The 14,499-nt window shown below is 39.3% G+C and overlaps 1 protein-coding gene across 2 annotated transcripts in view; it reads left to right on the top strand.

Annotated features, from left to right (window-relative positions):
* Positions 1–3,673: 3,673 nt before the first annotated feature.
* Positions 3,674–14,499, top strand: part of sh3pxd2b (SH3 and PX domains 2B) — a 43,639-nt gene continuing 32,813 nt past the window's right edge. The window contains exons 1-2 of one of the 2 annotated variants that reach the window (XM_034099120.2): positions 3,674–4,145; positions 7,148–7,228. In XM_034099120.2, coding sequence (XP_033955011.1) covers positions 4,074–4,145; positions 7,148–7,228 — 153 coding nt within the window. In that variant the 5' untranslated portion in view covers positions 3,674–4,073. The remainder of the gene's footprint in view (positions 4,146–7,147; positions 7,229–14,499) is intronic. The other variant, XM_034099123.2, reaches the window with a different exon arrangement.

The raw sequence follows: 14,499 nt of genomic DNA, 5'->3' as shown, positions 1-14,499 counted from the left end.
CCAACACCCAATCACATGAATCTCAGCCCCCGACATACAAAGCAAAAACCCCGGGGATTTTATGAGCAATATATATATATATATATATATATATAAACTCCCCAAACAGGCGAAAACCTACCAGTTTCACCCACTGTCTCTGCCACCTCCCTCCATGCCTGGTTCCTCCGGTTTGTATCCCGTTAATAGTTCTGGTCGTAAAGAACCGGGTGATTTGCTACCGTAATTTCTCGTTTGGAATATGAGGAAATGAACTGCAGTCTGGTTCTCCCTGCTTACACGCGGTTTGATTGGCTAGCGCTTCTACTGTCAGATTTGCATAAACGTGATTTGATTGGCTGACGCTTCAAGCTCAGCTTCAAAAGTTGAACATTGCTCAACTTTTGAATCCTGGAAATCCTGGAAATCTTCGCTTCGCTCCCCCACAATGCAGTTCGGCGAAAAGCGAGGCAAAGTGACGTCATCCCCATTCAAAGTCAATGGGCAGAGAAGCGTTGGAAGTGGTGGAAGATTCGTCTAAAGCTGCTGTGTGGACGTACCGTAAAGCTGCTGTGTGGACGTACCGTTAGCAATCCTCTGCGCTACCAGGTAGGAGGCCCGCTGCGCTTTAGCAGAAACAGACGTAACATTAACCATCCGTTGTTGTTGCTGGCGTTAGTCCTCACCCTTCCTCTCAAAAAAAGCCCGGTCTTTTTTTACATAATCTGGATGCTTGGTCTCAAGGTGCCTCTTCAATTTGGCAGGCTTCATCGCCTCATTGGCAAGACACCACAGGCATATCAGACATTTCGGTTTCCCTTCCACTTCAATAAATCCATATTGGAGATACTCCTCATCGTATTTCCTTACTTTTGTTTTTTGTTTTTCATTTACTTCATTTGTAGCCGTAACCGGTCGTTTTAAAAATCTGTCCATCTTCGTAGTATGCTAGCCGTGTTATATCTCTATGATGCTTGCAGCGGCGCTCTCTGACTGACGTAACAGTTATTGTTGTTTCCACGGTAATGGGTGACGAGCTTGATTTTTAAATGTATCTATTTGTTAGATTAGAACGTAATCTATGAACTATTTTAGATTAAAAAAATAAAATATTATTTGTTGAAATTTTTTTTAAATAATATGATAATTTAAATTAATGAATCTGAAAACTTTTCACGGACCCCCTGGCAGAGTGCCACGGACCCCCGGGGGGTCGCGGACCCCACTTTGAAAACCACTGCCCTAGGTAAGTGGCATGCTGAAAGTTGTTTAACTCCTTTGCCTCTCAAACAAGCCCAATTATTATCACAGAAAGAGCTTTCTACTGAGTTCATTCAACCAATTTATCTCAAATGTATCCTAATGAAAGTAAAGTAACGAGAAAAACCTGACTTTACAGGTATAAATAAGACAAAAATATAATTAGATGTGTCAGTGAACTTAGCATCATCTCTTCATGTTACAAATATGTGAAGTATTCTTAAACATGAAGGAAAAAGGGCATACTCGTAAATAAATAAATACATTTTAAATAGGTTCAAGCTGAAATAAGAGGGCAATAGTATCCACAAAACTATAATTGTTGTTTCTATTTTATCCAGTGCACTGCGTGAAGATCTTCAACATCCATCCTTACCGTTACATGGGCCCGATGGTTTAGGGAGAGGCCTTGGGGTATCTGTTGCCGATGCAGGAACGCTTTTCAGGCATCACAGCTCACATGGAGCTCCAAATGTGTGATGGCACTGACCCTTCATGGGGGCCAAATTCAGGAGACCACAGGGGAGCTTGTTTGCTCTTAATTTAATAAGACATGAGCTACCCTGATAACCTTATTTGTGAAATGTTGTGGGTCTCTAAAATATTGGCAGTATATGCTTTTCATGTCATGCAGTTCTATTTATTTGCTTCTCCATCATAATGGATCATGAATACGATTAGGGTATTTTGATCTATAATTCATGCATCATCCTCCAAGCCTGACCTAGAACATCAAAAACCTCACTTACGTTCGACCAAATTACCAACATTTATAATTTTATCCCCAAAGTGAGCTCCCTTCAAACTAAGATATTGTATAGTTTACACTCTGCTCTGGCCTATTAACTGTTGTAATGTAATGTAACCTCTACTTAAATTACCCTTGACTCTTGACCTTTAAAATTACCCCTGTTCTCGTGCTGCCAGTTTGAGTTTGTATTTGTACACTTAGGTTTTTATAAAAAAGTAATAATCTATTCAATGATTATAATTATAAAGTTAACTGAAAGATAGTATAATAACTCTTGCATCCCTTTTACTTCTCTTTTTCTGCTGAAAACATGTGACCATCCTCAACACGATAACTCATATAACCCCATTTATGTAACCTTTATATTTGAATGACGAGATAAAAATGTACTTTCATTTCTGCTTTTGATTAAAATAGACAATGTAATCAAAAGCAGTCCAGTACGCTGTTCTTAGTCTATCCAATAACCCAGTTGGAAGTAAAATGGAGAGTCACATATTGTAGGGACTGGTCATAACAATGGTTTTCCAATATGTGAGGTGCTAGGAAAATTCTGGCTACTCACCTTTTGTAGCTGTAATAAAGCTTAATTGCATAATAATCAGCTGTAATGATAGAGGAAGGGCCCTGCTGCCTCAGTTAGATAACTGCCACATGTACAGTTTTAATGTAATGAGTACTACAAACCAAAAGATGGCGCTGTCTTGCAACAAAACTGTCAGTTATTTAAAACTTGGTGATCAGTCTTTCTAAAAACCTATTATCATGAGGTATACTCTTATAAACTGTAGTACTTTATGATATTTCAGGGAGGAAATAATGACACATCTGTACTTGCAAAGCACACATTTAGCACATTTACAGTTTATCATATTATAGTTTTAACCAGTCCATCACTAATAAAGAATCAATCATCACAAACACACATGGTTATTATAGCATTTAAGGGATTTAGGTTGAGAAACAGATCATAGAGTCAGCTATAAGACCTAGACACAACAGGTTGTGAAAAGTTTATGAAAACTCTATTAGTATAGTAACTACGTCTTAAGTATGAGGACATTAACAGTGTTTCATACTTGTGGACAGAAGAGGAAAAGTACTTTAGAACAAGTAGAAGAAGTACCAGAGTGTCAGTGTAGGATATCCTGCAATCAAAATGTTACTAAGTAAAGCTGAAAAGTATCGGTATCAAAATATACTTGAAGTATCAAAAGGAAAAGTACTCATTATGCAGACCGGCCAATTTCAGAATAATATTGTATATGTTTTGATAATAATGACTGATGAATTAAAGTGTTATCAAAGCTGGTAAAGGTGCAGCTCGTTTTAATTATACTGCAGGGTAGTGTGTGGGTTTACTCCAGGTGTAACTAAAGTGTTATTTAAGTGTTGCTTATATTTCACATCATGTATCCAAATATGCAAAGTGACTTAAGATATAAAAGAATTGTAGTTGAGTAAAAGTACACTATTTACCTCTGAGTAGTAGTGGAGTAGTAGAAGTAGAAAGTAGCACACAATTGAAACTTAAGTAACGTTCAAGTACCTCGAAATGACTTTAAATACAGTACTTGACTCAATTTACTTAGTTGCTTTACACCACTGCATGTGGCTCAAAATGTTTTGTAGAGCTATGAGGGCATGGATTGAAGTCGAACCCATGGGTTGACCCCCAGGCTGAGTGATCTGCAGCCCTATGGTCTGTGACGCTGAGGGCTGGAGGGCTGGTCCATGGAGTATACTGGAGCGTGCAGTTGCTCGAATGGGAGTGGGCGAGCTGGGATAGGCTGGTAGTTTGGTCGGAGCCGTCAGCGGGACGGGACAAGGCACAAGAAGGGGGGCAAACGAAGAACCGACCGACTATTAACTTCTGCCTTCTCAGCGGCTGAATGTTGGACAGGAAATTTGACGTAGACAGCTTTACGGAAAATACCATTTGTTGCATTCAGAGGTCCGGGTCTGAGCGGCGCGGATGACAAAGAAGCGTCCCCGTGCAAACTTTCTCAACCGGGTGTGATCGCTGTTAAAACCCAACCGGGAATTCTTTTATTTGTATCGGAGGAGTAAAGAAGAGGACATCATGCCTAGGCGCACCGTGCAAGAAGTAACAGTGCAAGATGTCCAGAAAAGGAGAAATCCGAACAAACACTACGTAAGCGTAAATTATTTATCACAACCACACTGATTTGCTGCTAAAGTGAGCGACAGAAAGAGGTTATTTTTCTGCTTTTCTCCCTCTCCTACCCGGTAGAGTAAAAACAAAGAGAGTGTCAAATTACAGTTTACCTAGCCAGCCGAAGCGATCTGTTGTTTAATCTTTAGACATATCATGATTCATAAAGAAAACACCACAGTACCAAACAGATGTGTTACATTCCTACAACCCATAAGACATTTAAACAAGTTTGATAGTCGTAAACCGTTATGGTCTTGCTTATAGCTTTGGCTTTTTTTCAAGTTGACATGTATCTTACATCTAATGGGTTAATCACTTCTTTGTTTGAGTTTGAAATGTAACCAGCAACTTCTTAATTCAGGAAACAATGATGTTGTTTTGAGTAACGTTAAACTCATGTGACATTTGACTCTCTCTGTCTGCATGTATACATTCAATTAACTATCAACAGTTCAGTTGCCTATCACATGTTTACCTGAATGTAGGTATTGTATTAATTCTGCCAGAGTCTGCAGCCTCGATCAACAAAACAATGTAATGTCTAGGTCCTGCTGCCACTGGTGTGCCACCAGAAAACATTTGAATAGGCAAACCAGACCAGTCCACAGACATCCAGATTAATCCCCATGAGTTTAAATTGAGCAACAGCTTTGTCATGCCTCAGCCACCTCCAATTTACTCAGAAAAACATGCCTTCAGGCACTGGCGAACCAGGAAGTAGGCTAACAGAGTTTCTTCGGGCATCACAGTGAACACAAAGCAATGTTTAAAAAAGGATCGGGCCTAAAATGCAAAAACCATATGCCATGTGGCATTTGTAATTTCATTACCTCAGTGTTACAGTGCAGTAGGCTTTCTTGCACTTTTTATTTTATGTGTGTTTTAGGTCTAGGGCATGTCTGCTAGTCACTTTTATTGATAGGCTACTTATGAAGATTTCTGGTTTGGGTGTTGTTCATGTTTCAACTTTCACCATGTGTTTTCAGTTTATTGAAGTTAATTGTTACATTTCCGTCCCTTACATGTCTTGTTTAGTGTTGTTCAGTGGTTCTGAGCTCCACCCTCACATGCCTCTTACAGTTCTAAAAAAACGAAATGGCGAAGGCCAATACGCCAAACAAGTCGACTATGTCCAATTCTTATACACAGGCTATGGTTCTTCCCAAAACTTTGTGTGGGGTCACAATAAGAAAGTACAATAAGAGTCTGTTGATACTTTTCCTGTTTCAACAGTAATTCCCCATTGGAACTGCAACCCCAATTGTGTGGGGGACAAGAATGTCTAAAAGACAAAGACCGTCTTCTTGCTTTCTGCAATTTTGAAACAATGTTGGTCTCATTATTTTTGCTGTTTAAAAGTGGGTGAATTTGTCTACAGAAATGCACGCAGTTAGTTGGAAGTAACACACATGACATCATGATCTAGAAGGCCAATCGTGAGAGCCACTACCAAGGCCATAGCAGGTGTTAGTTCTATGTGCATGGTGTGTGTTCTGTAATGTGGGTTTGCCTCCATATATGTGTGTAAATGATGCATTATACCGCTGTGAATGTTAGTGGTCAAGGACACGGAGTTCTCGAGGTCCTGTGTCCTCTCCATCTGTCTGTTTGCTCTGTGGTGCAGCCCATGTTGTTTTGTGCTTCTGGTTCTCTCTCTCTCCACACATGCAAGCGGGACATATTAAATCTTCCAGAACCCTGGAGGTGTGGTTAAAGTTTACAAAAAGCAGCTTATAGCTCTTCTGCTCATCAGCTTGAAAATCTAACTCCTAAGAGACATACAGATTAATATTATGAACATTGCATTTCCGGTATTAGTATTTTATTGACCAGAGACGTTTATATAGTTTAGGTTATAGCCACCCCTTTCCTCCATAGAGCTATAGCCTATGGCTTATATTTGCCATTGTAGATGTTGTTCTGGTAAATTAGAGAGCCTTTTTATATTTGGATATACTGAGCTAAGGATACCTTTTTTTTGTATATAATTGTTCTCTCTCTTATGTAGCAAACAGTTTTTAGCCAAAGAAAATGCCCTGAAAGTAAAATGTTCTCATGTTGGATACAGATGTATCCATTGGCTTAAGGTTAAACACACCAATACATAATTCTTTAATTAATGAATACAGGCTGGTCTGCATAGCTTCTGTAGTGGATCCATCCATGGACATATCTAACAAAAGTGCCCTGAAAGAGAGTGAGCGAGGCCAGAGAAGGTCTGGGAGAGGGGCCAACACAATTCAGCCAGACACAGCAAGCCACCAGGGAGTTTCCAATCACCTCCCTGCTTCTCCCCTAGTCTTCTTTGGAAATCAAAATAAAGAACTGTGTCTGTTCCCTGTATACTGCAATGATTAGGCTAGATGCTTTTCTCTGGATATTTAGTTTAACCTGGTATACTGTTGCTGATGGAATTTGCACAAAATAACTGTTTTAATTCACTTAGTTCCACATAGGTAGCAACAACTAATATCTGTATCCCAATGGAGTCCCAGGCTAGATGCTTTTCATTGGATATTTAATTTGACCTGGTATACTGTTGTTAATAGCATAGGGCTGATGGGATTTGCACAAAATAACTTTGCTTTCATTCACTTAGTTCCACTTAGGTAGCAACAACTAATATCTGTATCCCAATGGACTTAAAGCATTTTGCAATGTACCTAAAAATGAGCAATATTGAACACAAGGCAAAGTCAAATCTGCTGCATCAAGGATAAGGACTTCCTCTTCAGCAGGAAGCGACACAAATAAGGAAATGAAATTATCGGATATCCCAGATGCCTTTGTGTGAACAGATGTTGATAGTGACTGCAGCCTTTCGTCATGCCATCCTCTCTTAGAGTCACAGCACTGCCAATTACTGGCACCATGAGTCATGACTGATGCTCCGGGGGGTTTGCATTGTCAAGTGGTTGACAATAATAGCGGTCTGTTAGTTTAAATGTTCCACTAATTTGTCTCTTTTGTTTTTACAGGTTTACATCATCAAAGTGTCCTGGAGCGATGGCAGTACAGAAAGCATTTTCAGACGCTACAGCAAGTTCTTTGACCTCCAGGTGAGTAAGAGTGCATGTGTCACTGTTTGGCAGTGTGTCTTGGTATGCTATTGGCTGTAGTCGTGTGTGCTGTTGCATGTATAAAGACAAGGAGACAAGTTCTATATTTTCCATCATTGAAGTCTCGCATAAAACAGGAAGTGAATGGAGGTACTTTCTACATTCAACACTGTCCCCATGTAGACCTAGTGCTGGTAGCCAAGCTATCCCTGCTCCACCCTAACAACACTGGTAATTATATTGTGCGTGAGGAGTCGGAAAATGTCCCAATGAAGTTAATAGAGGACAGTGATGAATGTTTCCACTGCACTGATGACCACAGAAATGTCTGAATCATTCTCGAACGTCACACTGGCAGTGTGTGTTGCACAAGGAGGGAATCTCATTAGTATACTAGTTTCCCTTCCTCTTTCAAAGGTAATGGATCTGAGACCCTGGCCGCATCTAAGCTTAGAGAACATAGATTTAAGGAAACGCGGAAAGGCAACCGTTTCTAATGAGCACAAAGTCAATAAAGGCAAAGCATACTGTCAATCCAAATTGGATTAAATTCCTTTTAATTGATTAAGATGGTCAAAGCATGAGCAATGAATTCAACAATTACAATGCTCTACCAAGCTTTCTCTGAAGTGTCATGTTAACCAGAGGAATATAAAAGGTTTCATTACTAATTTCATTAAAGTTTGATTTAAGGCTTCTGAAGCTGCCAACAGTCTTACTTATAAATCGACTGATACCACACTCATGATTATTTTTTTAATTCTAGCATCCATCGATTGTTGAAATCATGTTAAGTGCTGTAATGTGCTCTTTAATGATACACATTTAAGAGGTATTCAATCATCCATGCCCACAGTAGAATAACTTTCAATCATTAAGACCTGCACCAAGAATTAAAGAACTTGATTCTTCTGACACAACAACTATAACCAATTCAAAATGTGCGACTTTTGGACTGGAATTTAGGCAGAACAGTTTTGTCATTGGCTTCTGTATCATTCTTTCACTTACATAAATATAATAATTTTTTTCATTTATTTAAATATAACCTTAAGCAATTCAGATTTGGTAAACATTCACAGTGTTGATAATTCAATACATTTTGTCCAGTCATAGCATTGATTTGCTTTTGATGTCTCTGGCTTAATGAGGGCTTCAAGACTCTGATAGTGCTATGACTATAAGATGAGAACATTGGTAAACTTTCGAATAAGAGGAGGAGATGGCCTCCAAACATCAATAAGAGGGAAGTTTTCTTTGCAAGTGCTGGAAAGTGAGATTTAAAGCCAGAAATCAAAGCAGCTGATTAATAATTGCTGCTTCAGAATGGATCAATGACATGTTGCCAGTTTTATGCTAACTGTCACCAATGACTATTAACAATATCATTCCATGTTTGTTTCATCTATAGAACCAGCATGAATGACTACTTACGCTAGGTCTTTTAAACAGCAATTGAATCAATGGCATTGAACCAAATGACCATATGTGAGATATTTTCAGCAGGGGCATTCCCCGCTGGTGTTCACCCTGCCATGCTTTGCAGCTGCTTCCTGCAGAGCTGACTGGCTGTGGGTGGGCTCTCACCAGTGAGGGAATTTTAGTTAAACCCAACTGCGGAGAATACAAGCCAATGTCTTATCTTGTGTTAGATTTGGCATGACAAAAAAGTGGCCTGTTGGAATGCTAAACATCACTTCAGCTTCTTCACTATGATAAAGGGATTTATTTTAAAGATATTTTTTAACATAATAGTTAATAATTTTAACCTGGCACAATGTGTTCTATTCGGAGAACTAAGGAAGTTGTGTGGCATCATCAGCAGTCATCCCAAGTAGCAAGGCTAGTGACTTAAGGCTGAGTCATTCAGCTCCTTCATATCCTCTCATCCTCGTCGCATTTCCCGTCTTCTCTGGTCATCATCTCTAATTCGGTGTCTATGCTGTTTGCTGCTTCAAATGAAGTTTCAATCGTCATACGGAAACCTCAGAGCCAGACAGGAAGTGTTATTCACCACATCCCGTCAACACAGCTGGACCAAGCAGCTGATGCTCAACCATGCTGCAACATGTGCTTTGTATGTGATCACTGACCACAGTATGTGTTTTAATGCTCTCAGTCTGAAGGGAATAGGATTTTTGGATTTTCAAGGGAGTCTGTACTCAGTCCGCATTTTCTATAAATCCACAAGCATTTTTTGGATTTGGATGGCATTATATCAGTTTTATAAACAGATAAAATCAAGACCAAGTTGGAGTAAGCTGAGTGATCCTTTACCATTTAAAAAAAAAAAAAAAAACTATCTACAAGCAGACTATACATGTCTAGATATATTTTTAGACTAATCAGTCAGACAATCCTCCACCCAAAACATTTTTAATTCACACGCACCTTTTTCCTGCAACACCCACATCAGTGTCTTAATGTAGCTGCTACCCTTAAATAGCATCTGAGAGTTACGTAGGTGAAATATTCTGTGGTAGGAAATAATGATTGCCCGCACTTGTGCATAAATGTCTTTAATGCAAAATGTGTGTGAATTCTTCCAAGCATTTGAATACCGAGATAATTAATTAAGCAGTGAGCTTTTCAACATAAAGTATTTTTTCTTCCTAGTTTAAGTCTGGTAAATTGTGAACAAAAATAGACTGACTAAGCTGTTTCTTAAGAAAGATGGAAAGGGCAGAGATATTTTTGCCATGGGTTTATCAATTTTATTTCCATGTCACTAAGAATAGTTTCCATGCTGCACACGTGTCCACTCAACTTCACAAGCTCAGTCTTCCAGCAGTCACTTTGGATAAATGGTACTTTTTAGATTTTCAGCTGTAGGAAAAAATCCAATATATTGCTACTTTCTTATTCAGGGCTACACAGCTGTGACACATTTTCCATCTGCAATAATAAAGTAACAAAACGTATTAAAGGGCGGAGGTCATTTTGCTTGAACTATGGGGATGCTTGTTGGGCTCATTCCATCAAGCAGCAACAATGTGCTCCATTCCTTCTTGTACACATTTTCAGTCTTTTCAAAATATGATGTACTTAAAGTATTTTTTATTCCATAACCCAAAACATGTGTTTTTTTTATTGAGAGAATGTTAAAATGTTGGTATGTTTCTGAAATTCTGTTTAGAGTACTTGTATGGGAGAAATATTCTGACTTTAGTTACTGTGGACAAAATAACTGCACAGATTAAATCAATGCTCTTCTTTACAGCTGCAGGGATTATGTCACAGCAAGCAACTAATATGCCTATTTGAAAATGTAGAAATAGGCTAAGTATATTTTCCCAGTGTTTGAGTTTTTTCCAGTAAACCAGACTGGATTGCACCTTTTTTTCTGAGTAGCCACAACTCAGTATGACACAACTGTCATGGTGGGAGGAATATCCTTAAACCAGTTATGCCCACCTTTATTAAGTAAACAGGGAGACTATTTCCAAATTGAGAAACCAGGGTCAAGCAAGTTTATTTGTACTTGTGAAACACCGAACTACAACCAGACCCTTGAGGTGTCCTGTTTAGCTGACCTTTGGCTGTGACCTCTGGAGGTGGCAATGTAAAAAGAAAACAGCCCTACAGGGACTAAGCACAAGTCAAATTATTTATAACATATCTAGACTGACCACACTATGCACCAATATTCTCCATAGCCTTGGGGTTTACTATTTGCTAACATTTGCATATACTATTGGTTAAAGTAAATAAATATGTTTATCAGTCTATCAATGGGATAATGAGGAGTTATTTATACTACTTACCTCATTGGTGGACTAACAACTTAGCCTGCCATTAATGTGATGTACTGCATAACTGTATGGTTGTCTGTAAAGGGTTAAAAATGACCTCAATCATGAATGTACAGTGGACTGGGTGAAAGCTTCAGAGGACGACTAAGATAGGCATGTTGCAAAGAGAGCAGCCATTGTTCTTTTATACTCATTAAATGGTGTCTTGTTCATCTTAGATCTTCTTTACTACGCGTTTATTTGAGACTGATGATGTGATATAGCGGATATAGACTAGACAAATTAAAGCCCCCTTGGAAGATTATATTCTTGAATCTACAAGTTGGTGTATACATCAAATAAACAGTGTATTCAAGTTTATAGCATTACTGGGGAAATGAAAAATCTAGTGATAATGAAAAGGGTTTTCCTATCTTCATTACATCCCTGTACTTGGTTCGTTGGTCTAACTGTAATCAATCAATTACTAAAATGTTCCAGTCTCAACATTGTTTTTATTAGTGGCAGAATCTACATAGACACATTAAAGCACATTTAAGTGCAATTTTATAATGGTTGTGATTGATTTACCCTGCCGCTTGTATGTGCAAATGCAATCGAGTTGACTTTCTCATTATGTTAATGTTAATGTTTGGGGACAATGTCAAGAATTACCCTCTTGCCTTAACAGTTTATCTTCAAAGTGCTTTTACATTTTTTTACATTTCCATGACAGATGATAGCTTTGCTGAATATTGATATATTTGTTTTAAATAAAAACAATATCTCCTCATCAGGCCATGTTGAATGAGAGAATGCATCTATGAGCCAGTGGTACTTCCAAATCAATTAGCTTTCTTGAATGTAGCATTGCAGCTAGGTTTTTAGTTTAACTAACAATTTCATATATTCTGACAGCATTGGCATACCTTCAGAGATATATCCAGAGATGATAAGCTCATGTTATCATTTAATGTAATCAGTGTGTGATGTCCACAAATGACTATCGTACTAATGTGGCATGCTTCTTCCTCTGAAATGAACTCAGCAGGATACAGTTTACAATAACATACTTCAGAGTAGCCTTGGAACGCCATGTGGAGCTTAACTACGCTCCACCTTGGCCTGTCATGCCTGTAGAGCATGAATATTTGATGTTGGGCACATGATGTTATTGGTATTTTGAAGGGACGTCTTTACTCTCTCCAGATGCCTTTTCTTTTTTGAGTGGCTCTGATTACAGAGAAGATACAAGGTTTAGAGCAGACACAGAGACTGGGTGTGTCTGCACTCACAGTCAGACACATGGGAACAATTACAGTGTGTGGGGTATTGGCTCTTCTGTCTCTGTCTGCCCATCTCTTTCCTCATACTGTCTCTCTTCTACTGTGTCAATGATGAAGCATCTGACTTTTAAGACAAGCAGATTGTTGCTTTGTTACCGTACTTAGTTTGTTTTTGTCCTTTTCCAAATTCTTTATTTGACTCTGTTGTATCTCAACAACCCAACCAATGTGGAATGACTCACCTCTTTTTGGACTTTCTTTAGCAGACAAAGAGGGTTTATGGCTCACTCCATTCCTTTTAATGTTTTTGTCTCACATAGCCAAAGAAAAGTAGTTGCAGTGCACTTATATTTAGTTTGATACAGTATTCAATATATTTTACAGCCAAATGCAGGATTAAGTTGTGATTCATGTTATCTTTAGTTGGTTTGAGTTAGTTTGCGATCCAAATAATACCAAAGCTCATGTTTTTGAAATATGAAAGCTAAGGCTGCGGCCCCACGAGGACGAATTGCGTTACTGTTTAGTGTCATATAGACCGTTCGGCCACACGAGGACGACCGAATACGGCACTAAACGACTGAGGAAACGACAACGGGTCCCAAGGTGGATAGAAATGCATACGCCACTCTCTGGGGGGTCAAACAGCTCCGTGTGTGCGCCCTATACGGACATTTTCAGATCACTGATAGTGATTGCGCAATAGCCCCGCCTCTCCCCACCTCTTCTGCTCACCTCCGCTTACCCCGCGCCATTGCTGAAGTGTTTCGCCACCAACAACAACAACAATGGCGGATCGCAGAGTTGCTATCGTGCTCCGGACGCTATTGACCATGCTACAGTTGTTTGTGCAACATCTACAGCAATAATGATGAGGCAATAGCCCCGCTTCTCCCCACCTCTGCTGCTCACCCCCACGTCAAAGTAAACTGCACCCTGAATTCAGATTATTTATCTTTCTCTCGCGAGTGAAGTCTACTCTGACAGGACGGAGACACGCAGCTCTGCTCACCTGCAGCTCCTCCCTCTGCAGCAAAACACACACTTCAAGTCAGATCATCGCCCTTAGCTATTTTAATTACCTCTCAAACTCCCTAAACTAGTTATAAATATGTTTATTTTTACAGTCGGCCGGGTCACTGATTACTGGACCAGCTGCTGCATGAGACAGACACTGGCGCTGTCCGAAGAGAGGGAGGAAAAAGAGAGGCTCCGTGTATTTTATTATTATATAATATAGAGTCGTTATTCATTTGTTTTAAAGCTCAATAAATAACAAAGAAGACCTTTGACCGGCACTTTTATAATTGTGTCCGGAAGATTTAAACTTTAATACACGCTGACTGGCGAAAAACTCTGCCCGGTTCCCTCGGCCCCCACCGCGGAGAATAAACAGAAGGGCAACCATGACAACCATGCTTCTTCGCTGCTTTTGTGGAGGAAGTTACAGCGCCACGTACAGGCTCCTGCATATGTACTGCAGCTTCTCCAGCGGTTGGAGCTAAACGGAGCGGTCTCGTGTGGGCAGACACTATCCGGATAATTATTGCGTGTGGACGGAAGCCGTTTGCGATTGCGTTTGCGTTAATCCTATGCGTTTAGCCGTTTTCGTCCTCGTGGGGCCGCAGCCTAAGACTGTTATTGGGTTATTTGTTTTGCAATTCATTTATTGGATTTGTCACAATAAACTGCCTGTTATTATTGCTTGGCCAAAAAGGCCATATCAAAGGTAATCTAGTGGAAGAAGAATCTGTTCAAAACAATTTAAAATTAAGTTTAGCAATCAAAGGCAGTGTATTTTTCAACTTTCCCTTAAATGTATTTTTCTAGCTGTGTTTGTCAGAAGCACAGCGGCATGGGAGTAAACAGTCATACAGATATTCTCTCTGTCCTCAAAATAGAACAGAATCAAGTCATATCTGCCTAAGTGATCTGAGGCTGTTTTATATTTATGTCACTCATTGTTTATGGCAACAACATCTCTTAGGCACCAGACCAGACTGAGACAGTCCATATACAACTAATAGAAAATACTATTTGGCACTTGTCTCTGCCTTTCCCATAACCTCTCTATCATACCACCTCATATTATACCTCCCCTACAGTATGTCTGTATTATTGGCACGATGCAGATTATTGTTTCTTTCCAATTTACCAGAGGACATGAGGCAGCTTTATTAAGACATGTATTACAAGAATACTTGCTGTAGAAACCACATGATTGCCCTGTTACAAAAGTAATATACAAATGAGT

The sequence above is a fragment of the Pseudochaenichthys georgianus genome, chromosome 14 (genome assembly GCF_902827115.2).
Source record: "Pseudochaenichthys georgianus chromosome 14, fPseGeo1.2, whole genome shotgun sequence".
NCBI classification, from domain to species: domain Eukaryota; kingdom Metazoa; phylum Chordata; class Actinopteri; order Perciformes; family Channichthyidae; genus Pseudochaenichthys; species Pseudochaenichthys georgianus.
This window is presented reverse-complemented; position numbering and strand designations above follow the sequence as displayed.